We start from the raw sequence: 26,878 nt of genomic DNA, 5'->3' as shown, positions 1-26,878 counted from the left end.
AGATGGCAATTTAGTCAGGATAGAAAATAATTTCTGCGCCACTTTGCAAGCATTAAAAACAAAGTCTAGGGTCTCCCTAGTGGCACAAGCGGATAAGTCTCAGTACTATAAAGCTATCAGCAGCCACTGCAGCATGAGTTCAATCCCCCAGCCAGGGAGGTGGCCACATGGCACAGCAGACCTCTCCTGTCTCGCCCGCTGCTCCCCTCAATAGTGTGTTTCAATAGATCTGCCTGTTCTGCTCCCCACTCTGTCTCTGGTGAATCCTCTCACCCCCACCCCACCCCCACACCTCTGGCCTACATCCCAGCTCTTGTATGCATAAATAAATAAAAATCTTTACAAAAACAAGGTCTATTAATAATAGGCAGTTAAGGAACCTAAACAAATGACTGTGGACAAATCATGACTTCCTACTAAGACTCAATGGACCATGTACCTCTCTGTACCAACTTCAGCATTATCTAGAAGATTCTGCTGGTCTCTATAACTAAAATTCCTTTAGAAATGTTCTTTTGGTTCTCTTTGGCAACAACTTACCAATGCTTAGGGGCACTCCTCAGGAAAGTTCTTCAAGGTTATAATCTCTTAACTGCCACCAAAAAGTAATTCCTTCTCCAGACAACATATTTAGGATTTATAAGAAAAATGAGGAATCCTGAAGTTTCCTCTCTTACCCATGCTCTGTTGGCAGGACGACAGGCTGGTTATCTCTACAGGAGACTTCTGCATGCCAAGCATCCTTGCAACATGAGCAGAACTTCAGGTGGCAAGAAGGACACTCCACCAGCACAGGCTGTCCTGGGTCCCCAGATGAAACTGAGCAAACAGTCTGACAGTCAGCAACGGGACACCATGTTCGGTAGGGGTCCAGATGGACTTCTAAAGAATAAAGAAAGAAAAACCGATGGTCTATATGTCATGCATTCAGACTTGAGGCTCCAAAAAAAACATTTATTATTATTTATTTATGCATACAAGAACTGGGGTGTAGCATGGGGTGAGAGGATTCACAAGAGACAGAGTGGGGAGCAAAACAGGCGGATCCACTGAAATACACTGCTGAGGGTCTTTCCTGGCTTCTGAGGATCTATGAATCATAGATTTCCTTTTTTTGTTGCTATTTTGGCCCATTGATCTCCAACACCCACTCCCTTGAATTATTAGAAAGTGAATGAAGCAACATAACAGAAGCATAAGAGGCAATATCTGTAGATCAATTCCTTATAGTAATAAGTATAGCCTATATGGGGATTGTCCAGCCTTACTTTCAGATGTTCCTAAAGAATAGAAGTGACTCCCCCATTTTGTATACGGCCTTCTGGAGTCTCTTGGAGAAGAGCTTCCCACAAAGTAACATGGGTTTATCAACAGAGCCGCACGTCTAACTAGAACACACTGGAAAGGCGTCTAAGCCCAACATGGCATCTGCCCTGCAGACTCGCTCCTAGAAGAGCAGCTACAAGTCAAACTCAATGGAGATTAAAGAAGTTTTAGGTATTTTTCTAAATTACTATAATTTGAGATGCTATTAAGAGCATGACCTTGCATTATGTTCCCAAGTAAGAGTAGGTCACAGAAGCCAGACTAGGAAGAAAGAAAAAGAACTGTGCAGGGGCACCAGGAATTGGTTCAACAATAATGGCAAGAGTACCCTTCACAACAATGATCTAAGAAGAGTTTGAGGGGAAGTGGAGCCCCCCCCCCCGGGCTAACAAGACACTTTAGAATAAACACTACATTACTATGACTTTTGGCCTAAGGAACACAGTTATGTAGATAAACAAAAGGCACAGTTCTCCAAAATATTTTAAGATGTGGCTTTAAGCCTTCACATTTTATTCTGGAAGTCGAACTTGGAAGAAAGTGAATTAATGCAGTCAACTAATTTCTTCTACTTGGGCAGCAATAAAAACTTTACATAGCTTTAAGGAGGGGTAAGTGCAGAAATTCTTAAAAAGAGAAAAAGCAGGGTCCTCTATAAATCAGTCCCAAACTAACATGTTCCCAACATTTTAACATGAACATGATTTAGAAGCGATTAACTGTGACATACTTGAATAGAAGTTATACAAATTCACACAAATTCACAGACATGAACTGGAATTTGTGAAAATTAAAGCTGATTGCTGAAGTAAAGCCCCATGCTGTTTGATCTTAAGACTCTGCTTGTCCAGGGCCTCCCCAGTGGTGCAGCGGTTGAGCGCTGGCCTGCAAAGCTGCCCGCAGCCTCTGCAGGGCCGGTTCAATCCCCGGCCGCTGGTGAGGGTCCCACATGGCGGGCAGACCTCTCCTGCCATGCCCGCTGCTCCCCACTCTGGTTCTGGTGAATTCTCTCGCCCTCCTGCACTTCTGACTGTACCCAGTGCTTGTATAAATAAATAGATAAATCTTTAAAAAAAAAAATGACTGCTTGTCCATATAAATCATGCAAGTGAAAAAATGCTATTTAAAACTATTTTGTGCTCTGTACTCTGAAAATTTGGGGGATATAGAAATACTCTTTAAAAAAAAAAAAACCTGCTATGAGCCCAAAAACCCCACCTGAACCCAAGGGCTGATTTTGCTTTACAACAACTGAATCAAAACTCTTGGTCTGGAACTTTCAGCACTAGCTATGCACAGGTGTTTTTTTATTTTGTTGTGTATTCTCTCAAATAACATGAGTGATTTTTCTGCTATCCTTTACATTGTGAGTTGTGCCCCAAAAGACATCACATGATTTTTGCTAGTGGAAAACACCACATACCCAAATTAATTTAATTATCAGTTGATAATTAAACTGTTTTACCTTTTATGACCCATGGCATTTTTAATCAGGCTAAAGTTAATTTGCTTTCTGTTATCTCAAAAAACAAAGGTCTTCTGCAGATAGTTAAAATGCAATTAAACCAAGCGGATCAGAATGAACATCCACTACAGTAAATATGCCCAAACAGAAGGGGCCCTCTGGGTCACAAGATAACTTGCTCACAAGAGAGTTGATGCAAACACATAGTATTTCAAACTCATAAACAGCTAGCAGTCTAATACAAAAGTTAGGAGTTTGCATAACTCGTTGTTATTGAGTATATGATAGGATCAGGTGTGTTTTATTCCTATAATATCATTTTCTATGCAAAAACATAATCATGTTATTAAATAGATTTGAATCTCCAATATCACCATGAGAACCTTTTCTCTTTAATTTTTTTCAGACTTTATTTACTTTTGTGTAGAACTGGGGTGTAGGCCAGAGGTGGGGGTGGGTGAGAGGATTCACCAGAGACAGAGTGGGGAGCGGAACAGGCAGATCTACTAAAATACACTGCTGAGGGGAGCAGCTGGAGAGACAGGAGAGGTCTGCTGTGCCATATGTGGGTTAGCTCCCTGGCTGGCACTGGGAAGGAACCCCTAGGCCACCAGGGAGGCCCCGAACTTTTTAAAGCAGCAACTGAAGCTCCATCTCAGCAGTCATGATCTCCTTGGAGGGGGTTACGAGGCAGATTCAAGCTTAGGGTAAGAGTTTGCTGGATGAAGAGCACTGACATGATAGATGGTGTAAGAAATTAGCATTCTCAAGTTTCTATACAACTTCCTAGCATCTAGGACAAGGATGGAAACATGCTGAAAAGATGTGGATTAAGATGAAAAGAAAACACAAGTGACATTGTGCTAGACATTCAGTCAAGGAATGATTTCTTTCTAGAAGATACTTTCTTAGTTTGGAGAACTAGGGGTAGGGGGAAGGGAAGATTATTGGTATAGGTTCAGTGATGATGACAATAACTCATTGAATGTACACTGTGACAGACACATGATTGTTTAAAATATTTTTAAACATTCTTGTTTATTTTTTCACAGCATAGGATTTCTCCCCTTAGGTGTGGTCACCATAGTTACCCCACCACCAAAGTGCCCACAGTCCTCTATCATACTCCACCACACTCTCCTCTCGTCTGCTCTCCACTCTCCCTCTCTGTGCCTTCCCTCCTGAGTGCCTTCAATCTAAGGTCTGCTTTCAAGGGCCACAGATACACAATATGAACTTATTAACTCTTTACAACAGCCCTAAGATAATCATCCCACCACTACTATCCCCATTTATAGGGAAGGATAAACACACAGAAAGAAGCAAGTACTTAACATTGCACCTCTCGAGAAATCTTACCTGACCTGCTGATCAATGTCTTTCTTTGCAGATAGTTTAATTTTTTAGAGGAAGGCTGAAACATTTCAAGGGTGCTATTTTAGATTTAAGACTCGTCAACAAGGAAGAATTGGATAGTCAGGTAGAGGAAATGTAACATTGAGAAGAAAGTGTTATCATCCCAAAGCACAGAACAGCTTAGAAAGGAAACCCTAGACTTAGTCATCCATTTACCACAAAACACTAGAAAAAGCAGGCTCTGAAAGAAAACACACACACACACACGCACACATGCACACAAACACGGTAAAAATGGACTTGTGATCAGAAACTATGACAAGGAAGATGACTAATAAGAGATGGGAAGTGTTAAAAAATAAAACTGAATTGACAACAAGATCATCAAGTATCACCCAGTCTGAACAAAACAAACAAACAAAAAGCCGCTAAAAGAAACCAAATATCTACACAGGAGCTCTGGTGATATTAAAACCTTAATAATCCAATCAAATACAAAGACAGATTGGGAGAATTTCTTCAAGAACAATTTAAGAGGGATGGATGAACTTCGAGGAATTGTGCCATCCCTGTCAAAACTCAAAATTTTCAACAAGGAGGCTGAGTGCCGTAGGGTTCACAGACAACAGGACAACACATTCCTATTTTGCTTCACTTTTTATGGAGGAAAACACTTGGCACGCGGATGGCACTTCAACCAATTATAACAGTTTCTAAGCACTGTGATTATGAATAACACAAATATCCAAGTACAAGCACATGAACCTACCAAGACACTTACAGTTATTGCAAGTAAAATATGGGCCACAAGAAAGTAGGAAATGCGCTTAAGGACCAAAGATGGATCATCTTAACCCAATTTTCAAATGAACCAGTAGATTCTAGAAAACCAGCAAAAGTCTAACATTAATCATCAGGCATGGGCTTTGAGAACCAGTAGAAAGAAAAGCAATAATCACTAACACAAGCCAAGCGTGGTATTCCCTTTTCTTTGTTAACATTGGCAGGCTGACACAGAAAGAAAAAGCCACAAACACTGGGGCAGCCAATGGAAAAGTTACAGATGGATGGAAAGTGGATTCATAGAATAACCAATCAATGCCAAATGGCATTTCTCTGCTTTGTGTAAACAGTGATGATTTGGGTCCAATACTATGCAAAAGATTTCTCCCTCACAAAGACTTAGATGACAGCAAAGTCAATTAAGGCAAACTAATCATATCTGTGACATAAAACAGGGGAGAATTAAAACACTGGATGACAAACTGAGAAAAGATTAGTAAGCAGCAAGAATTAGAAAAAACTTTAATTTTTCTCTTTTCTTTCTTCTTAATCCATCAGCATTTACATGTCTGGATAACTTTGGGGTTAAATTTGTGCCCCTTCATGTGTGCAAGTGCTTCATTCACCCACCAAATTCCTGCCCATTCTTTTTTCCTCTACCCCCTGCTCCCTCCCCACCATTCCCACTGGTAACCAATCTACTTTTCACTAAGTCTAAGAATTATTTTTGCTGTGTTTTTCTGATCTATGTTTTTTGGTTATTTATGTAAATCTTATAAATAAGACACAGAGTTGCCACAATGATTCTACATTTTTTCAGACAACAACAATCTCTACAATTCTATCTCAGAGTCCAGTCAATGAGTTTATTTTCTGCCAGTTGGTTGCTTTAATCCACTCATAACATTAGTATTTAATGAATCTCAAGATCTGCTTCTTGGGCCTCCCTGATGGCGCAGGCACTTAAGCACAACTCTGTGAAGCTGTCTGCAGCCTCTGCAGCGCGGGTTCAATCCCTGGCCGGCTGGTGAGAATCCCACATGGCGCGGCAGACCTCTCCTGTCTCGCCTGCTGCTCCCCTCAGCAATGTGTTTCATCAGTCTGTCTGTTCAGTTCCCTGCTCTGTCTCTGATGAATCCTCTCACCCTCCCGTGCATCTGGCCTGTACCCCGGTTCTTATACAAAAATAAATAAATCTTTAAAAAAAAAGATCTGCTTCTTAACAGTTCCACATAAAATTATGTTCCTGGACTAGGCCTCAAATTCACCAAGTTGGTGTATCTTAAGTTTGAGGTGGATTTGAAGTCTATTACCTAAAAATGAGGTATACAATTCAGACAAAGGTTATCCCAATCAAGTAAACTCCACTATGTAGCACTGTATTAACATAAACTTTTACTTCCAACAATAATTTTTTATAATGGATGACAGTGATGAATTATGTGATTAGAAATTGCCCTCCTTAGTCACTTAAGATCAAAATGTCTTGCCCTTGATTTACTGTTTATAAAATGAAGGTTGAACCAGATTTAAGTATTTAACTTCAATATTTTATAGTAGTAAAAACTGCTGAATTGAATAATAAAATATAAACAATGAAGAAGGAATAAAGAAACATGAAGAGTTATATCCAGGACAAGACAGCTCTGTAAATGGGCTGAACCCCCTGGTTACTGACTAGGGCTGGTGAGATTGACAGCTCTCTTCATTCCAGAAGTCAACCGAACTCCTTTGACTTTCTTCAAATAAAAACCCCCAAATCATGGCACATTCATCCTTGGGGTGAGCACTTGGAATGTTTATGTCCAATAATAATTTATTTTGATAGTGAAAGGATATTCAGATAAAATGGGGGAGTAAGGCACAGATGTTTGACAACATTATGACATCAATAAAGCAGCTCCTGATAATTATAATAAACCTAATCAGCCCACAGAGATTATGGAGAGGTCATATACTATCCTGTCATTGAATTTCTCTCATTAACTAAGAATCAACACAGGAAAGATGCATCTGCCCTTAAACCTAAAATTAATCTGACTCTGCTGTTTCTGAGTCCAGGTACAACATTTTATTTCCTAGCCTTCTATCTGCATCTTCCTACACAGCATATATTTATCAGTAATATGACATACAAGTAATCTAGTCTAAAAATCTTTCAGTCAGTTCCACCTTAACATATCAGTCTTAAAATTTTAAATATGCTCACAAGAGGTTAATTTGCTTGGGTTTACTGAAAAAAAATAAGCTTATGAGACTGAGCCAGATCTTGGTCCTAGGTTGCAAATGCAATTCTGTAAATGGCTAAATTGTTCCTACTCATTTTGTATTCATGCTCTACATGGCTTTCCTTCTTTATGTAAGGATTACCTGTGAGGGCTTTTGCAAATTTTTTTTTTTTTTTAAGATTTTTTTATTTATTTATACAAGAACTCGGGTACAGGTCAGAGGTGCGGGAGGGTGAGAGAATTCACCAGAGACAGAGTGGGGAGCAGAACAGACAGACATGCTGAAGACACTGCTGAGAGCAGTGGGCGAGGCAGGAGAGGTCTGCCACGCCATGTGGGTTCCTCCCGGGCTGGCCGGGAATCGAACCCGAGCCACAAAGGTTGTGGACAGCTGCACAGTGCGGCGCTCAACCCGCTGCACCACCAGAGAGGCCCCTGTTGCAAATTTGTAGGGTAAATGTCAGGCTTTTCTGCCCTTCCGCCATCAGGATAGATGATGGATCTTGTCCTGAATGCATGCCTGATGGCGGGCACCTGGAGTAGGGTGTGGGCATAGGTAGATGGGATTCACCTGGGCTAAGACTGTGCTTTTTAAGGGCGGCGTCACGGGGACGCCAGCAGAAGCCGAAGCAGAGAAAGCAGCAGCAGCAGCCGAAGCAGAAGCCGAGAAGCAGCAGAACGAACGCCAGAGAGCCCAGATAGAGTGAAGACTTGCTGGGGGCTGGGAGGCCTGCCAGCCTCCCGGCCTCCCAGCGCCCCTACCTGCCATGTGCCTGGTAAATCTAAATTAAAGACCTGCAAAAGCCACTGAGGACCCTGACTCCTCCTTTACCCGGTCTGCATGGGATCAGAAAACCTGCACCGTGACCAGTCCTGCCCTTACAAAATTTAAATGCGACAAAGGTAATTGTGTTTACCAAACTTATTGATACTGGTTGTTAAATGTTTGCTTTTTCCCTTCCCCTTAACTCTAGACTGTATTAATCCAGATTAAAAAGTTAGCAATCAGAAATCGATGCTTATGCTAGCTTATTTTATAAACTCAGTGATACCACATCAGTCCGATGCTTTCTAAGGAACAATCTTTCTCCTACTTCTCAGATACAGAAAAATAAACCATCTAGTTCAAGAACATATTACAGTGTGACAAGAGAGAAATGACTCCTCAGAAAGATCAGTATCGAGAGGAGTGAAAAAATTACTACAGAAAAAAGGCAGTAGAAATACTGCCTTCAAAGTGTAAGTACTGAAAGCTAGATAAATCACCCCATCCAAAATCAGAAAGAAAATTAGTCTGATACATAGTAAATCACATGAAGATAATATACTCAGCCATCACTATAGTTACAAAAGTGGGATCAAAAGAAAAGATGATGCCTATTATGAGGAGCAGTAAAAACTGCTTACACTGATTAATGTTTTAAAGTGATCTTCAGGAGTGGGGAAAGTGGTGTTGAGATTCATTTTGAGGGCCTCCCAGGTGGCACAAGGTGTTAAGATGCAACCTATGAAGCTACCGCACCTGCTGCAGCACGAGTTCAATCCCTGGTCAGGGAGCTACCCACATGGCGCAGCAGACCTCTCCTGTCTCGCCCGCTGCTCCCCTCAGCAGTTTATTTCAGCAGATTTGCCTGTTCTGTTCCCCACTCTGTCTCTGGTGAATCCTTTCACACCCCCATCTCTGGCCTGTACCCCAGTTCTTACATGCATAAATAGATAAATCTTTAAAAAATATTAATTTTGAGGGTCGCTTTATTGGTAATGCTGTTTTTATGAAACTACCCAACTTTTGTAGAACTTCTATCACAAGTCAAATTAACAATGCAGACCAAGATAAGCAAACTTCTACTTCCTGCTAGTCTGCATTTTTTTCTGGCTGCAGTTGAGAAAGTTCAAGTCTCAGGTTGCAGTTACTCTTCTCCCCTTTCTGTGTGGCTTCTTTAACAGCCCACAACTGCCTTAACAGTCCATGCAGGTTTCTGTAAAGATGACACCTGTAAAACTCTATTCACCATCAAGATAAAAAGGTGAGTGCATACCTCGTTCAAATTTTAACCGCTGATAAAGCTGAAACTGATCCACAGGCACCAAACAGGCAATCTGAAATCAAAGACAATAGAAAGATGAGATTTTAGTCATCATAGACACCCCAGTACTCTGCTTCTTATTGGGTTATGTCTTCTCTATACCAGTTGTTTGCAAACTTTTTTCTCCACCCTGTTCATGTAGTAACACTTATAATTCCCAAATCATGCCGAGCAACTGCTACAGCATGCAGGGAGCCCCTTCCAACTTACATTAGCATCCACACAACCTGTGTTGGTACTTCCCAAATTATTTGCATACTTATAGGAAAGATGCTCCTTTCTATTTTCTCCTGTATTCCTTTTTTTTAAAGAGTTATTTATTTATGCATACAAGAACTGGGGTTCAGGCCAGAGATGTGGCGGGTGAGAGGCAGAGTGGGGAACAGAACAGGCAGATCTACTGAAATACACTGCTGAGGGGAGCAGCGGGCAAATCAGGAGAGGTCTGCTGCGCCATGTGGGTAGCTCCCTGGCCGGCTAGGGATTGAACTCGTGCTGCCGTGGCTGCGGATAGCTTCATAGGTTGCATCTTAAACCCTTGTGCCACCAGGGAGGCCCCCTTCTCCTGTATTACTTTAAGAAATTTTTTAAAGATTATAGTTCTAGCTCTAGTATCCTTAAAAACCAGGGTCAGGCAAATAGTGTCTTGGGAATTAGGAAAACGTCTAGGTCACCTACGGACTAGTACCCTTGAAGCAATGGATAAATCCTGTCTTCTGACAAAAAACACCTCCTAGGGCCCTTGATTATCATGCCTTGCCACCCATAGCTAGAAAAGAAAAATTTAAGATATTTTCTGTGGTTCACCTCCTTTTTCCATTTCAGATGGCAATTGGATCCAAAGTCTTACCGGTAAAAAAACAGTGATTCATATCTAACCAAATGACATTTCAGATTAATCATTTTTAAATTGCATTTCAAAGACAGATGCAGGAAAAACTGGTCTTAAACTGGCATTCTAAAAATAACTCCATTGACGTCAACATGTCAGTATACTGACATTGCTTAAAAGATTTATAACTGAGAAAATTAAAGGAAGTGATATTAGGGTCCCAGGCCTCCAGAAAATTGATACAGGACACACAGTATTAGCCTCGCCAATTCTAACACTAAAGCATTACATGAATTTAGTATAAAATGTGTTTAAGTAGATGTTGTGGCAACTAACGGAGAGGTCTGCTTTGAGAAAACCAAACTAAAATAATGCAGCAAAAATGGTACAAAAATTATACCACATTTTAAAAGGTATTCAAAATCAAATTCCCCCCCACCAAAAAAATCCAGTGTTTATTTTCAAATGAATTAAACTAAGTTAGCTAAAATGCAGGGGAAAGATCATAAAACAGGCAGTTCAGTTTTCTCCATTCCAAGTCAAGTTTGGTAAAACATGAATTTAATTTAATATGATGATCTTTTTCTCCAGCTGGGAGCAAAATGTTGCATTTTCATCTGGCACCTTAAATAAAGACTCCTTCATAATCACTGAAAAAAATTGTGCTTAACTTTATGTTGTGGGCATTTTATCATAATTTTTTTAAAGTAGGTGAGACTTTTACTATACTGAAAGCCAGCTTTGTCTCATCTGTTATATTCACTTGTCTTTCCTGGAAGACAAAGGTGTCCCAATAAAAATGCAAATTTGGAGACAGAAGGTGGAGGTAAGGGATTAAGGAATTAGGCGTTAAACTCAATTCCTGACTTTGTTACTGCTTCACAGTAGGTAGAGGGCAAATAATCTATTACTACCTTGATTCCTGGGATGACAACATCTGGTCTCAGTAGCATGCTATAAATCTATTCTTAAAACCTCCCCAGCTATTTGAGGTCTTTGATTCTGTGGGACACTCCTGTAACACCCACCTCCATTTAAAATAGCTTTGGGACTAATAAAGACCTTATTCGAAGCCTTCAAAGTCAACCCCTAAACATTTTTTTTTATTTTTTTCAGTGTTAACCAATTTATGTAACAGCTAAGTCAAATATAGGTTATGGTAGACAAAGCAAAGTGGAGACTGTATTTCGGATAATGATGAAATGCTAATGAGAAAGTGAAAGTAATAGGTCAACAACAGTAGAGATGAGTGTTTCAATTCACATTAATAAGATAAATTTTATCAGAGTACATAGTACTGCCAATAGAAGCCTCTGATCTCTTTTTTCATTTCTTACTCTGCCATGACTCTCTTATTTACTATATTATGGATCAAAGGTTTGTATAAAATTGAGCGTTAATAAGATAAACCCATTTTTTTACAGAAATGCAGTAATCACAAAATGTTTCCTTTCTCACTCTACTTTATCCTTTTGGAATAAAGATAATTTCTAGCTACTCAGCCTTGCATCCTTCTCCATATATCATCCTTTACAGTCTTTTCTGGGAAAACACTCACTGGAAACTGGAGATTCAAATAAGGAAGGACATACAGAAGTTGCTTTCAATGAATTTAAATTACTCATAGAGCTTCCATATGATCCAGCAATTCCACTTCTAGGTATTTACCCAAAGGACACAGAAACATCAATTCCAAAGAGCATCTGCACCCCTATGTTGATAGCAGCACTGTTTACAATAGCTAAGCTTTGGAAACAACCCAAATGCCCAAAAATAGATGACTGGATCAAGAAGATGTGGTCCATATACACCATGGAATATTATTCAGCAATCAAAAAAGATAAACACATGCAATTTGCAGCAACATGGATGGAGGTGGAAGGGATCATGCTCAGCGAAATAAGCCAGAAAGAAAAAGAAAAATACTGGATGGTCTCACTTATAGCAAGAATCTAGACAACCTAAATAAGGGACCAGGAAAAAGACTATTTATAATAAAGAAAAAATCAAAATCAACAAGCAACTATAAACCAGAGATACACTATGGAGGGGCAGGAGGGGAAGAGAGATTAGGGTCAAAATAAGGGGGGTAGGAATTGTATGGGGAATACAACCAAAATGAAAATGCATGCATTGTGCAAAAATGAAAACTGATGTAAGAATTATATAAAATAAAATATATTAAATAAAAAAATAAATTACTCAGAAAGCACACAGGTAAAATTTTAAAAATCTATTCCTTAAATTTCATCATTTCTTGGATTTCACAAATTAGAACTAATCCCCTGAAATGTTTCTATTTTACTTTTAGCTCCAGTTGAGAGAAAGCTGGGCACAATCAAAAAAAAAAAAAAAATGACCCAAAGCACTAACTTCCCATTTCCATTGCCATTTGAAGCTCAGTTGCTATTGTTATTTTACAATCCTAATATTGAAATAAATGTGTTAGGATGTCACCAGATGACAGGTAAAGGGATACTTCCTTTTTTTAGGGACAATAGTCACAAGAATTCTGACAATGAATGCGAGACTGAAAATCCTAGTGAATAGTAAGAGTGATTATAAAGAGGAATCTTCTGATATACAACTATCCTCTTCCTGCTAACAAAGGAATTCCTAAACATATAAAATCATACTGTAGCAGGGAACTTCCCCCTTTCCTGGGGACCACCCTGTTACAATACCAGGACATCACTTTCTAACATTTTGATTTGAAGTAATTTTAGACATATAAAAAGTTGCAAAAATAGTAGTTCTTAACTGCCATTCTCCCAGTTAACATTATGTAATGTTAACACCTTATATAATAGTAGTTAATTAATAAAATAATGAAATTCACACTGATACACAGTAATAAACTTTTGCAGGCTTTCTTCAAATTTCCAAAACTGGGCCTCCCTGGTGGCCAGGGGTCAGGACTTAGGGCTATTACCACTACGGCATGAGTTCGATCCCCCGGCCAGAGAACTAACCACATACGGCACAGCAGACCTCTCCTGTCTCATCTGCTGCTCCCCTCAGCAGTGTATTTCAGTAAATTCAAATTCACCTGTTCTTCTCCCCACTCTGTCTCTGGTGAATCCTCTCACCCCCCTGCACCTCTGGCCTACACCCCAGTTCTTCTATGCAAAAATTTAAAAAATTAAATTTAAAAAAATTCACAAACTATCCCACTAATGTCTTTCTTTTTTTCAGCCCAAGGTCCAGTTCAGGATCCCACCATGCATTTACTCTGTGGAGTTCCTCGTTGTCTTTGCTTTCGTGACCTTGACATACTGGAAGAGTCCAGGTAAGTTATTTTGTACAAAGTTCTCCAATTTCAGCTTGTCTGAGCCTTTCTCATGATTACATTGAGGTTGAGCATTTGAGGCAAGAAAATCATAGAAGTGATACTGGGCCATCGGGAGGTACATGAGGACATGTACTGGTGATGATAACTTGTTAACTTAGTGAAGGTGGTGATGATAACTGGTTAACTTAATGGTGATGATAACTTGTGATGATACTGGTGATGATAACTTGTTATTACTGGTGATGATAACTTGTTAACTTAGTGAAGGTGATGATAACTTGCTGGTGATGATAACTTGTTAACTGGTGATGATAACTTGTTATCATTACTGGTGATGATAACTTGTTAACTTAGTGAAAGTGGTGTCCGCAAGATGTCTCATCCTTTGTAATCAACAAATATATTGAAGGGAGATGTTTTGAGATTCACCAAGTATCCTGTTTCTCATCATACCCTTTGCCCATTCATCTTTGAATCTATTGATAATTCTTTTTTTAAAAAAAAGATATATTTATTTATTTTTGCATAGAAGAACTGGGTATAGGCCAGAGGTGCGGTGGATGAGGGATGAGAGGATTCATCAGAGACAAAATGGGAAGAACAGGCAGATTTACTGAAATCCACTGCTAAGGGGAGCAGCGGGCGAGAAAGGAAAGGTCTGCTGTGCCATATGTGGGTTAGGCTCCCTGGCCAGGAATCAAATTCAGGCCGCAGAGGTGACAGCACTGAGACTTAATCCCTAGGGCACCAGGAGGTCTTGCCTCTATTGATAATTCTTGCCTACAATAATTATTAATGTTGTATTGCCTAGCCATCGATTTCCTTCCTTCATTCTGTACTTGTTAATTAAAATTCTATTATTTCTTTAAAAAGTGTTTGTTCTCCCTCTTTCCTTTATTTTAATTGGTATGAACTACCAATACATATTCTTTCATTTGGTTCTAATCCATAACTAGCCAGATCCATATTCAAGTAGTAAGAAACAAAGGCCTTCAAATAGCATCTCAACTACCAAGAGACCTCTTCCCTTAGATCAAATGCTAAAAAAAAAATCCTTAACTTGATTAAAAGGTATTTTGACTTTTTTTTAATTTGTGCTAATTTATGTGTTAAAAAGAAATTTCTCTCTCCTATTCAAGCATGAAAAATGACTGTTCCTCCTCCTCCTCATCCTAAAAATTCTTTCCAAAGAGAAAAATTAATTAAATTCAAATAGTGAATAAATTCAGTTACATTTTAATAGAACAAGAATAATATCAAAACAATAATAATAAAGAGCTACAAATTACCTATAATCACTTTTCTTCTATTAAAAATGATCCTGAGGGGCACATGATAAAAATACCCAGTTGCTACTCTGCTGATAATCTCCACTTTAACTTCACTCCACCTACAGTAGAGTATACACAGGGAATTCAGAATACACCAATAAGTGGCATATTTTATACTCATAGTATAGTCCCTGATATATATATATATATATATATATATATATATAGTCCCTGAATATACACCTATCTGCAGAAACCTCAGTACATCCTCCCACCCCACCCCTGTCTTTTTTCCTAAGCTCCTCAATATATATTCAGGGACTATAAATAAACATTAACACCATTATGCTCGCTGAATGCATCTAGCATCTGTGATTGAGAAGGACTGACAAGTGAGGTAGCCCCTTCTATGCCATTATTAACTGTGATCACAGCATCTGAACCAGCATTACCACCCACATTGACATTAGCCTTACAACAACCAAAGGAATAAAGCAAGGGGTCGGGGGACGGGGCAGACAGCCGAGTTATTTACCAGAGAAGCATCTATGTTGAAAAGTTGTGTGTGTTCTCAAAATATCAATAAACACAATATGCACTTTTTTTAATTTAAATTTTATTTTTATATTCCCCATACAATTACAACCCCCTTATTTTTACCCCAAGCCCTCCTTTCCCCGCCCCCCACCCCCCATAGGGTGTCTCTTTTTCATAGTTATTTGTTGATTTTGATATTTTCTTTCTTATAGTTATTCTTTTTCCTGGTCCCTTATTCAAGTTTTCTAGATTCCTGCTATGAGTGAGACCATCCAGTATTTTTCTTTTTCTTTCTGGCTTATTTTGCTGAGCATGATTCCTTCCAGCGCCAACCATGTTGCTGCAAATTGCATGTGTTTATCTTTTTTGAATGCTGAGTAATATTCCATGGTGTATATGGACCACATCTTCTTGATCCAGTCATCTATTTTGGGCATTTGGGTTGTTTCCAAAGCTTAGCTACTGTAAACAGTGCTGCGTTAAACATAGGGGTGCAGGTGCTCTTTGGAATTGATGTTTCTGTGTCCTCTGGGTAAATACCTAGGAGTGGAATTGCTGGGTCATATGGCAGCTCTATGTTTAGTAGGTCAAGAAATCTCCACACAGGGCCTCCCCGGTGGCACAGCGGTTAAGCGCTGGGTTGCGAAGCTGCCCACAGCCTCTGCGGCACCGGTTCGATCCCCGGCTGCTCCCCAGCCACCGGAGGAGGGTCCCACATGGTGCGCAGACCTCTCCTGACTCCCGCTGCTCCCCTCAGCAGTGTACTTCGGTCCTTCTGCCTGCTCTGCTCCCCGCTCTGGCTCTGGTGAATTCTCTCACCCTCCCGCGCTTCTGACTGTACCCAGTGCATGTATAAACAAAATAAACAAACAAATAAAATAAATAAATAAAACATGCCACTATAAAATAAAAAAAAAAAAAAAAAGAAAAAGAAATCTCCACACAACTCTCCATAGTGGTTGGACCAGTTTGCACTTCCACCAACAGAATATGTACTGTCTTTTACTTAGGAAAATGAAGTGGTTAAGATGAAGAAGCTGGGGCCTATAAGTACTACCAGAGTCTGGAAAGCAGGAGCGAAGGGGGAAAAGTCCAGACTTAACTTAGTGTTGTTCCTTTAAATCCTCCTTCTGCTATAGTTGCTTTTACAGGCCAAAGACCAGAATAGGTCAGTATATCTGGAGATGGAATTGACGACTAGTTGCATGACCCATGCCAAGGTTTGGGCAATTTTGGGGGTGCCATGACTTGCAAAAATACAGGCAAGAGAAACACGACTAGTCTATGGCTAAGTGTCCTACCACACCAGCACCGAAACTAAGAATGTTTCCTGTTTCAACTGAGAAAATAAGAGGAGAAAATGGAAATGGCGTGTGCCCCTGAGTTCACACTTGAGCCAAACTCACGTCTTCTTATTTCCATGCTAGCTATTAAACCCTGTCTGAGATCCAGAAGGCAGGAGCCACATGCAAAGTGAAAGAGAGGGGAAGGCCTCGAATCCAGTGCCTAGAAACTTCTCCATTGTTCCCCCAAAAGGGGCTACTTTTACTGTTCTGCACACCTATCTGCAGAAACCTCAGTATATCCTCCCACCTCACCCCTGCCTTTCTTCCTCGGCTGCTGTGTGTTCTTTGTCCATGGAACACTTTCAACCCAGGGCTGCTTAGTTTTCCTAGATTTGCCTTTAGTTGATAAGCAGCTTAGAAACATTATTTTCCACTTATACAGTTTTAAAACATAATTGACCTATGTGATAAAATAGAACTCATCTGGGAACCTCAAACATATCTAGAGAGTCTGGTGTGTGGCACAGTCTATATCCTTCATGTTAAAACTGCAGGAGAAAACTTTTCCCCAAAGTTTTACATTTCTCCAGCCAACACATGTTGCAGCCAAAAATGATTATAGAAACACACAGTACCTTCCCATTCAGACCCTTCGCCAGAGTGGCAAGGTCACAGTTACTTGCCTGGACAACGTCAGCTCTCCTCTGCCCCAGCTTTTGCAGTGCAAAAAATGGGAAGAAAAAGTTCAAGAAATGGCAAGAGGAGGCAGTGCCAACAGGCTATAAGGGGGAAACGTGGATATTGGTAATTCCAGCACCTCTGCCAATGCCACCGTAAATAAACATGCAATGAGTAAAAACTTTGCTTCTTCTGCAAATGCAGCTTCAAATTTCTGACACTCCATCCCCCCACCCCTCTGTCCTACTCCTCCAGGGTGCCCCACCCCAAACCCTTTTCCCGTATAAACTCTGGAACCCCCATTCCTGGCAAGAGCAGCCACACCCCCTCCTTCCTCTGGTGCTGTGGCACTAGCAGAACAGGCAGGCTGGTCTTTCCTGTGTCCTGGGGTTTAGAAGGAGGATTGAGGGTAAGATGCTGCTCCAGGGCCCGCACGGCCAGCTGGTAGTGGGAGGAAGTTGAATTTCTCCAGCCGTGTAATGGTTGTTGCTACTCAAACCAGTTATATGCTTGCCACTCAAAGCTTACACGTTCCAGACAAATTGTGCAGGTTCTCCCGGTCAGTGACCGTACACGACTTTCCCGAACGCTGCAAAGGAACTGCTCACATTACTCACCATGGCCTCTTTAACAAGGCTAACTCCAAGCACAGGCCTTGCCTGAAGTACTGCTGTTAGAACAAACAATCTGTGTCCCGCCTTTCATAATTCCATATTGGACAAGATCCCTGGATCAAGTACATTGAAAGGGCCCTGCAGAGCAACAGCTGAAAGAACCAGATGATGCAAAGGAGGAAAGTTTGACTTTTCCCTGGCTCCCAGCAGGCGCATCTCCAGAGTCAACGCCTCCCCCAGCTTCCAAGACACTGAAGAGGAAGCTGCCTTTTCTACTGTTTCCTACATCAGCAAATAGTCCTTGAATGGGGCGTTTCAATACTTTGCTGATGAAGCTATTTTTGATAAATAATGGTTGAGAGGCAGACAGCTGAGTCCATTTAGAAGCATTAAAAAGACAGAAGGGACCCAAAGCCAGCAGGAGACAGACACACAGAACAGAGTCAGCAGAGCAAGCAAGGCCTGCAGCAGGAAAGATTCTGGACGAAAGAGCTGAAATTCTTGAAATCCTCTGAAGATGAAGAAAGGTTATATTTAAATGCATTTTATGAGACAATGCATGATGAAGTATCATATAATGTAATACAAACAACAGCAACGGAAAGGAACTTGAGCTTTAATCAGAATTATTTTTGGCAGGCAAAGTGTGTAGCTCTAATCAAACATTTGTTTATTTGTTTATTTATTTATTTACTTCATCATTGTTCATTTTTATTTTTTTTTAAAGATTTATTTATTCATGCATACAAGAACCAGGGTACAGGCCAGATACATGGGAGGGTTGAGAAGATTCACCAGAGACAGAGCAGGGAACAGAACAGGCAGACTGACTGAAAAACACTGCTGAGGGGAGCAGCGGGCGCGACAGGAGAGGTCTGCTGCGCCATGTGGGATTGTCATCTGCGGGCCGGGATCAAACCCATGCTGCAGAAGCTGCAGACAGGTTCACAGTGCTTCACTCAATCGCCTGCACCACCAGGGGAGGCTCCATTGTTCATTTTTAAACAATGTTTGCTTTCCCACCCACCCCCAAACATTTTTTATTATTTTTTTATTTTAAATTTTTTACATCATTTTCATTTTTGCACAATGTATGCATTTTCATCTTATAGTCCCAATACAATTCCTACCACCCTTGTTTTAACCCTACTCCCTTCCTCCTGCCCCAAACATTTTTTAAAAGACAGAGGAAGTAGTCATAGAGATAGAATCTGGTCAAGTTATTGTGGATAAGGCCTCTTGGGGTATACTCAATAATATCTATATTTGGAGCTACAGGTTACTACAATAACTATATATAAGGACAGCCTGATGGAAAGTAAGTCAGAAAGGAAGTAGATATAGCTCAAGTTCATGTGTGTTTGGTATTTGTTTTGAAAGGATTGGCCCTGTATAAACTGAAGAAGCTACCGATAGCTCCAATGTCTTCTATTCATTCCTCAATTCAAAATAAAAGACATCACAACCACAGTTGTGATGAAAAAAAAAAAAGTAGTGGCAAATGGGTTAAGAACATTTGATTACTGTACATGATGATCCATCTTCAATCAGGCTTAGTGAGATCAAAGAATACAGAAATGGCCTGTCAATGCCTTGGAGCAACTGCTTACTCATTTCATGGGAAACAGACTTTGAAGAATCTGTGGAATACCTTAGTTTACTCTAGAATATGTTTTTGTCTTATTCTTCCAAATGTCCCCTTAAAATTTTTAAGAGTCATTGTAGATTTGTTTGATTTTCACGTAGCCTAAAAGTAAATTTCTTTTTTAGAATAAAACTAAGTAGAACCTGAAGTAGGAAAATGTTAATGAGTACGTTTATAGTGGGAAAGAATAAGGATTTAAAAAGATAGGGGAACTGTCCTCAGTAAGAAAACCAGAAATGTTAGCTCTGTTCTAGAGAGTTACAAGAGAAACCAAAGACCGGTCTTCACTCACCACTGGCTTGTCTGAACACATAATTACTAACATTTGATAGCCAATTTTTTTTAACTTTTTAAAAAAAGATTTATTTTTATTTATTTATGCATAAAAAAATGGGGTACAGGCCAGAGGTGAGGAGGATGAGAGGATTTATCAGAGACAGAGTGGGGAGCAGAACAGGCAGATCTATTGAAATACACTGCTGAGGGGAGCAGCGGGCGAGACAGGAGAGGTCTGCTGCGCCAGGTAGGTAGCTCCCTGGCTGGGAATCGAACTCATGCTGCAGAGGCTGTGGATAGCTTCACAGTGCTGTTCTTAACCCTTTGAGCCACCAAGGAAGCCCTGATAGCCAATTTTGATGGCCCCTAAGGACCATTCAAGGAGAACAACACTTGCAACTGAACTTTCTGGAATGATGTAAAGTTCTGTTTTTCAAGACACTGGGCAAGTTACGGAACACCTTAAAAGTGACAAGTGCAACCAAAGAACTGAACTTTAAAGCTGACTGAATGTTAACTCATTTAAATATAAATAGTCACAAGTAGTGGTTACAGGATTGGATAGCACAAGTCTAGAATACTGCACTATGTTCCACTTCAAAGGCTTGCTTTAAAACTTCATCAAGCAATTCATTTATGTTTAACAGATTTTACATACAGGAGTCAAGTCAGACAAAACACAGCTCTTGGGGCCTGCTCCATCGCACGCTTTGCACGTTTAGAAGGATCTGACTCATTGTCAGTTTCCTCCTCTCTGCTAAGTCAGAAGTTCCAGGATGAGAGCAAAGGGACTGTCCCACTCACCTCTCTATTCTGGTCTGGAACAGACACCACACGCTAAGCACTCTTAATACACATTTGTTGACTGATCAGATGGGAAAGAAATACACAAGAAAAGAAACATGTTTCCTAGAAGGATTATATATAAAAAGATGCCCTTGAATAGATGAGTCTCATTTTATTTTATTTTTTTAATTGAGGAAACACTGGTTTACAATACTATCTGTGATTGAGAGGTACAGGATCACACCCTTCAGGTGTATGTCACCACGCCACACCCTCCAACGAAGGCCCCCACAGTCTGTCTACTCAGCCCCCTTTCTAATCTGCTCCCGTCTCCTCTGAAACTCATTTTAAAAACCATTTCCAAGTTGCACAGATCAACAGTGTTCTTGGTAGCTGACCTAATATTTTCCCACTTGAATTTCCTTCTACCATTACTCACACAAAAGTAAACAATTGCCTCTTACCACAAGATTTACATATTCATTATTGCCTTTTTATAAAAAAAACTCAATTATTTCATGATTTCCCTAAAATGAGTCACATCTAAACTATCATGTATGCCTTTTATCCTTCCGTAAAAAACACATCAAACTCACTTGTCCTACTGAGCTGATATTCCACAGGCAGAACACAGGACTCCTAAATGCAGACTGCTTGGGAATGATCTACATCTTTCTGACTGTTTTATTTACAATCCACATATATTGCATATATATCTACACACACTATTGAGATTGAGCTTCCAGCTATGGGGTCTTTATCAGGATCCCATTATCCAACTAATTCTACTCTTTTTTTTTTTTTTTTTTTTAATTTTCTAGAGGCATGTCTTATTTATTTATTTATTATTTGTTTGTTTGTTTGGTTTATACATGCACTGGGTACAGTCAGAAGCGCGGGAGGGTGAGAGAATTCACCAGAGCCAGAGCGGGGAGCAGAGCAGGCAGAAGGACTGAAGTACACTGCTGAGGGGAGCAGCAGGCGGCAGGAGAGGTCTGCGCGCCATGTGGGACCCTCCTCCGGTGGCCAGGGAGCAGCCGGGGATCGAACTGGCTGCAGAGGCTGCAGGCAGCTTCGCAACCCAGTGCTCAACCGCTGCGCCACCGGGGAGGCCCTAATTCTACTCTTAAAGCCATGTGATTGAGGTGGCAGGAAAGAAATAGATTGGAATTCTAGTGTTCCTGCTTTTTAGTTGGCCACTCCTGGACAAATTGCTTCCACCCTCTGGACCTCTGCTTCATGCATTTGTGGAAAGGATCCAATAATATACTATGAGAGCAAGCAGAAGAGGATCTGGAGCACAGCAGGTATGGTATATTTGGTGAATGAATAACTTACTTCATCACTGTCTTGTGACCGCTATCAGAGGCTTACAAGTGCCCTAAGAATGGGCAATAGTTCACTAACTGCCCATTTAAAGAAAGCAGGATCTGAAGATTAAGAGTCACAAGAAAAGCAAGTTACTGATAATGGATTGAACAAAGGAAAGAGATAAATCAGCCTTAAGAAAATGGGAGAACTCACTCAAAAACCGTATTTTTGAGGCATGCTAAAGGTCAAATGAAAGGTACATCTCTGCTCTTTGGAATTGGCTCAATTCGGCCTACCTTTGTGAATCACCATAGTTTATATTATCTACAACTGTGGCTAATCTGTTTTAAATTTATCTTTCCAGTATTATCTTTAAAAGATTAAAATCACAAGGCCACTCACTATTCAGTCTCCAAACTTTACATTTGATGAATTTGATTTCTCACACATTAGCCTATTCTAAAGCTTCGTCAACACTTAGATAGCATCTAAAAATAGAATGGAGGTAAATTACAGCTTTAACAGTTTATATGAAGAATCTAAAGTTAGATAGCAATAAGTTATGCCTTTAAAAGTTAACCTTTGTAGTTTGTTTCTAGACTCCTTGGTAAGAAAGTACGCAAGGAGACAAGGCCCTGGAAAATCATGTCAACAGGAAAGAAGGGATGATACTGGCACTCATGCATACCTCAGCTTCCTGCAGGGTCCCATGGTTGAGGCACACCATGTCAGGACAAGTGATGGGAGACCCACAGCCTTCTCGGATTGCCAGCTGCATATACTGTTTCAAGCACTAGAAGTTAAAAAGAAACAAGACAATTACCCTCAGCATCCAAGTAGCAGGCTGATTATATAACACAACCACCACTGGCTCTTCTTCCTTAATTGGTAGTCTTGGGGTTCTTGTACTCAGGAAACATAAGTTATCACAAGTGTGGATACTCAAAGAGCCATCACTTTGGAAAGAATGCAGAGACAGGCGATTAATGATGTATGACTTCATCCTAAGAATATTGGGCTTATTCCAGGCAACAAGTCAAATTCCTCTATGCTCGCACATTTTTTAAAAAGATTTATTTTATTTATTTATGCATACAAGAACTGGGGTATAGGCCAGAGGTGCAGGGCCGTGAGAGGATTCACCAGAAACAGAGTGGGGAACAGAACAGGCAGACTGATGAAATACACTGCTGAAGGGAGCAGCGGGAGCAACAGGAGAGGTCTGTGGCGCCATGTGGGACCCTTGCCTGCCGGCTGGGATTGAACCCGCACTGCAGAGGCTGCAGACAGCTTCACAGCGCAGTGTTCAACCGCCAGCGCCACCAGGGGAGGCCCTCAACCCTTCTTTCAACATACATTAACCTGAAAGTAAAAGATAAAACTTTAAAATATCCAAAAATTGGCTCCTCAATTTCTACTAATTTCTTATTATTGGTTAGCTTTCTTCTTAGGAATGATGGACATAATCAAGTTCAAATGTCAAAGAATAACCCAGAAGATACAAGTTAGTCAATGAATTGGGGACTCGTAGGAAGTGGTCGTTATTTACAATTTGTTTGGATTTTTCAAATTTAGATACTTATCTATCAACCTGTAGGATTGAAAATATTATCACTGTACCAAATTTTCATATCAGTTTAACTGTTAGATAAGTCATGTGGTCAGAATATCAATGACATAATTGTAAAATCTATTCTTTTCATTGATCACTTTTATTTTCCCCATCTGAAAATAAAACTAATATTATGATTATATTATTTCAGAAAAATAATGACTTATTTGATTGAAATTCTGTTGCAATGTACTAATGAAACAATGCCTAGGGCAACCCATTAAAACCAGTTTTATTTCTTTACATGGTGAAAAATTCTCATCTCATAAAGATCCTTTTTAAAAACAATTTTATCAAAGTTTGCAACACTGTCAGGTAAATAGCTTCACATTCAACAAATGTATATACCACACTACACACACAAAAATCTACCACCATCTAGTTAATCCCCTCTACCTGGTTCTACCTTCTCATGTCCACTTGCTTTGCCTTTAATAATCACCACTGTGTTGTCAGAATTTATGTTTGTTTTTGTTCCATTTTATCTGCTCCTTTGTTTTGTTTCTTTATATTCCACATGCGTGAAATCACATAGCATTTCTTTCTCCTTCTGATTTATTTCACTTGGCATAATCCCATTAAGGTCCATCTATGTTGTCACAAAAGGCAAGATTTATCCATTTTTTATGATTTTCATCATGGGAAAAAAAACTACAAAATAACCAAAATATCCCAAATAGAACTTAAATTATGCCAAATTCATACAATGGAGTGACGAAGAACCATGACAAATATTTTTAGATGATATCTAAAGACATAGGGTAAAGCTCATGATTCATTATGAATGAGGTCAAAAAGGTAATTTAGTATGCCTTGGGTAATACAAATATCTAGGAGTAGGGGGGTCCTCTTAAGTCACTCTTCTCCCTACAATTGACCTCAATAAAATGACTGTATTTTAACTTTCATTTCTTTGTTCACGAGAGGCTCAAGTGTTATCTGCTCTTAGAGTTACCTTGCCAGGCCTGCATTCCAGTGCTAGGAAAAAAAGAGCAGGGCCTCCCTGGTGGCACAAGGGGTTAAAGTCTCAGTGCTATCAAGCTATCGACAACCACTGCAGCATAGGTTCGATCCCCGGTCAGGGAGCTAACCCACAGGACACTGCTCCCCACTCTGTCTCTGGTGAATCCTCTCACCTCTCCACACCTCTGGCCTGAACCCCAGTTCTTGTATGCATGAATAAATAAACCTTAAAAAGAAAAAAGACCAGGGGCCTTCCTGGTGGCGCAAAGTGTTAAGATGCAACCTATGAAGCTATATGCAGGCACTGCAGCACGAGTTCAATCCCTAGCCAGGGAGGTGACCCACATTGCATAGAAGACCTCTCCTGTCTCTCCCGCTGCTCCCCTCAGCAGTGTATTTCAGTCAATCCACCTGTTCTGTTCCCCACTGTGTCTCTAGTGAATGCTCTCACCCCCCACGCCTGTACCCCAGTTCTGGCATGCATAAATAAATAAATTTTAAAGAGAGAGAGAGAGAAAGAGAGAGAGAGAGAGACAAGAGGAGGCAATATTTAAAAAAAGTAAAAAGACCAGCAGTAGGAAATGAGGAGGAAGAATGTCAATGGGCAGGTACGACTCCAGAAGGAGCAGCATAAGTGCAACACCAGGAGGCAAATGAAGAAACAATGAAGGCCTGTGACACTTGAGGACCTTGGAGCCTTCCACCTGCCACACACAATCCAGGGCTACCACCTGGATCGTCCCAGCTGCTACTTGAAACTTAAGTTGAATAACTTAAGTTGAATAACTAAACTTAAGTTGAAACTTACCTCTAATAACATAAGGCATCTGGGTTGAAGGGAAAGGTTTCTGAGAAAAGCAAAGTGGACAGTTTGAAGAACATAACCTTCTATCTGGGGTGTGGCCCCAATGCCACTCTCTTGGGTGACTTTGGGAAAATTACTGACACTATGACAACCCAGGCTTGCCTCCCTGAATTTTAAAAATATAAACAATATCTATTATGGTATTTGTCGAGGGTGGATGGCATTTGATATTTAAACCCAGTGAGGGTTTAAAACACACATAAACACAAACCTGAAATTTTGTATACAAAGGTTCCAAGTTCCAAGGTATTTGGTCATATTTGGACTACATTTCACCTGGTCTTAGACTTCCCTTCAAATGCATTGGGAGGAAATGTTAATCCTTAGGCCTTCTGAGGTTATCTTTTCTCCATTCCCAGCAGGGAAACAGCTAAACCACTTATGGTGGACAAGGTTCATCTGCAGAACAGGTACTTGTAACAGAACTACTGGCCCTCCTCTTCCAGCATCTCCTTAGAATTATTTGCATCTATAGAAAAGGCTAAGCATTAAGTAGGAATGAAAGAGATGGTATGAGTCTTTATAAGCAAAAAAAAAAAAAATCCATTTTAAATTACATTGCAAATTTGTGAATTCAAAATCTACATTTCCCCAAGAGTTTATAACAGGTATGTCATATTTATTAATGGTAGGTTCTTAGGTATACTGAAACCACAACACATAAACCAGTGACTTCTGCAGCTTCTCACTAAACTCACCTGTTATGTGACCCACTGACTTTAGGAGAGAAGGTAGATCTGGGTACACTGACTACATGGTGTTAGCGTATATAATCTAAGAAATAAGAGAGAGATTTTAAGATTCCAAAATGCATATTGCTAAGTAATGCACAGGCACTTAACACTCCATCAATTGTGGACAGCCTATCCAAAAGCAAAAAGGGAAAATAGGCAGCCCAGCAATAACAGGCAGTTATTGCTTCTCATTGAATTTTCAATACTCTAGGCTCATTATTTGTTTTCCATTAGCTTTCACTGAAAAATTAATCTGAGACCCTCCCTCTCTTCTTTAAGACCTCTGGCTAAGGCACACCTGTTCTGTTCCCCACTCTGTCTCTGGGGGATCCTCTCACCTCCCACACCTCAGGCCTTGTATGCATAAATAAATAAATCTTTAAAAAAAAAAACAGTTCTGGAAGTAACTGTCACCTACTTGTAAAGACAGAACAATAGAGAAAGAAAGAAAACCACCATCACTTAGATTGCTAACAATTACATTCCATTAAACAATAGTATTAAACAAATTTAAGGGAAATATTTCCAACATAACATTTTGAAAGTCCTAATATCACAAGAAACAACTGTGTCTTTTCAAGAGTCAACATTTCACTTTAATAATGAGTTTGGTTGAGCACAGAAACATTTTAAGTCATGAATGGACGTGGGTATGTAGTACCCATGTAGTTGTTACTCAAAAATCACCCCAGGGGGCCTCCCCTGGTGGCGCAGGCAGTTGAGCACCGCACTGTGAAGCTGTCTGCAGCCTCTGCAGCACAGGTTTGATCCTGGCCAGCCAGCGAGAATCCCACATAATGCAGCAGATTTCTCCTGTCTCGCCTGCTGCTCCCCTCAGCAGTGTATTTCGTCAGTCAGCCTGTTCTGTTCCCTGCTCTGTCTCTGGTGAATTCTCTCACCCCCACACCTCTGGCCTGCACCCCAGTTCTTG

At 40.2% G+C, this 26,878-nt stretch overlaps 1 protein-coding gene across 6 annotated transcripts in view; it reads right to left on the bottom strand.

Annotated features, from left to right (window-relative positions):
* The window catches only part of RNF144B (ring finger protein 144B), a 149,084-nt gene that overhangs the window by 10,112 nt on the left and 112,094 nt on the right, over positions 1 to 26,878 (bottom strand). For all 6 annotated transcript variants that reach the window (XM_054698335.1, XM_054698333.1, XM_054698336.1 and 3 more), the window contains exons 3-5: positions 22,462 to 22,566; positions 9,198 to 9,258; positions 678 to 882 (exon numbers count right to left, since the gene is read on the bottom strand). In XM_054698335.1, the coding sequence (XP_054554310.1) occupies positions 678 to 882; positions 9,198 to 9,258; positions 22,462 to 22,566 (371 nt within the window). The remainder of the gene's footprint in view (positions 1 to 677; positions 883 to 9,197; positions 9,259 to 22,461; positions 22,567 to 26,878) is intronic.

This window comes from Talpa occidentalis, unplaced genomic scaffold (assembly GCF_014898055.3).
Source record: "Talpa occidentalis isolate TD23 unplaced genomic scaffold, MPIMG_talOcc4v2.1 talOcc4.2, whole genome shotgun sequence".
Classification (NCBI taxonomy): domain Eukaryota; kingdom Metazoa; phylum Chordata; class Mammalia; order Eulipotyphla; family Talpidae; genus Talpa; species Talpa occidentalis.
Note: the sequence above shows the minus strand (reverse complement) of the source record. Positions and strands in the feature narration are given on the sequence as shown.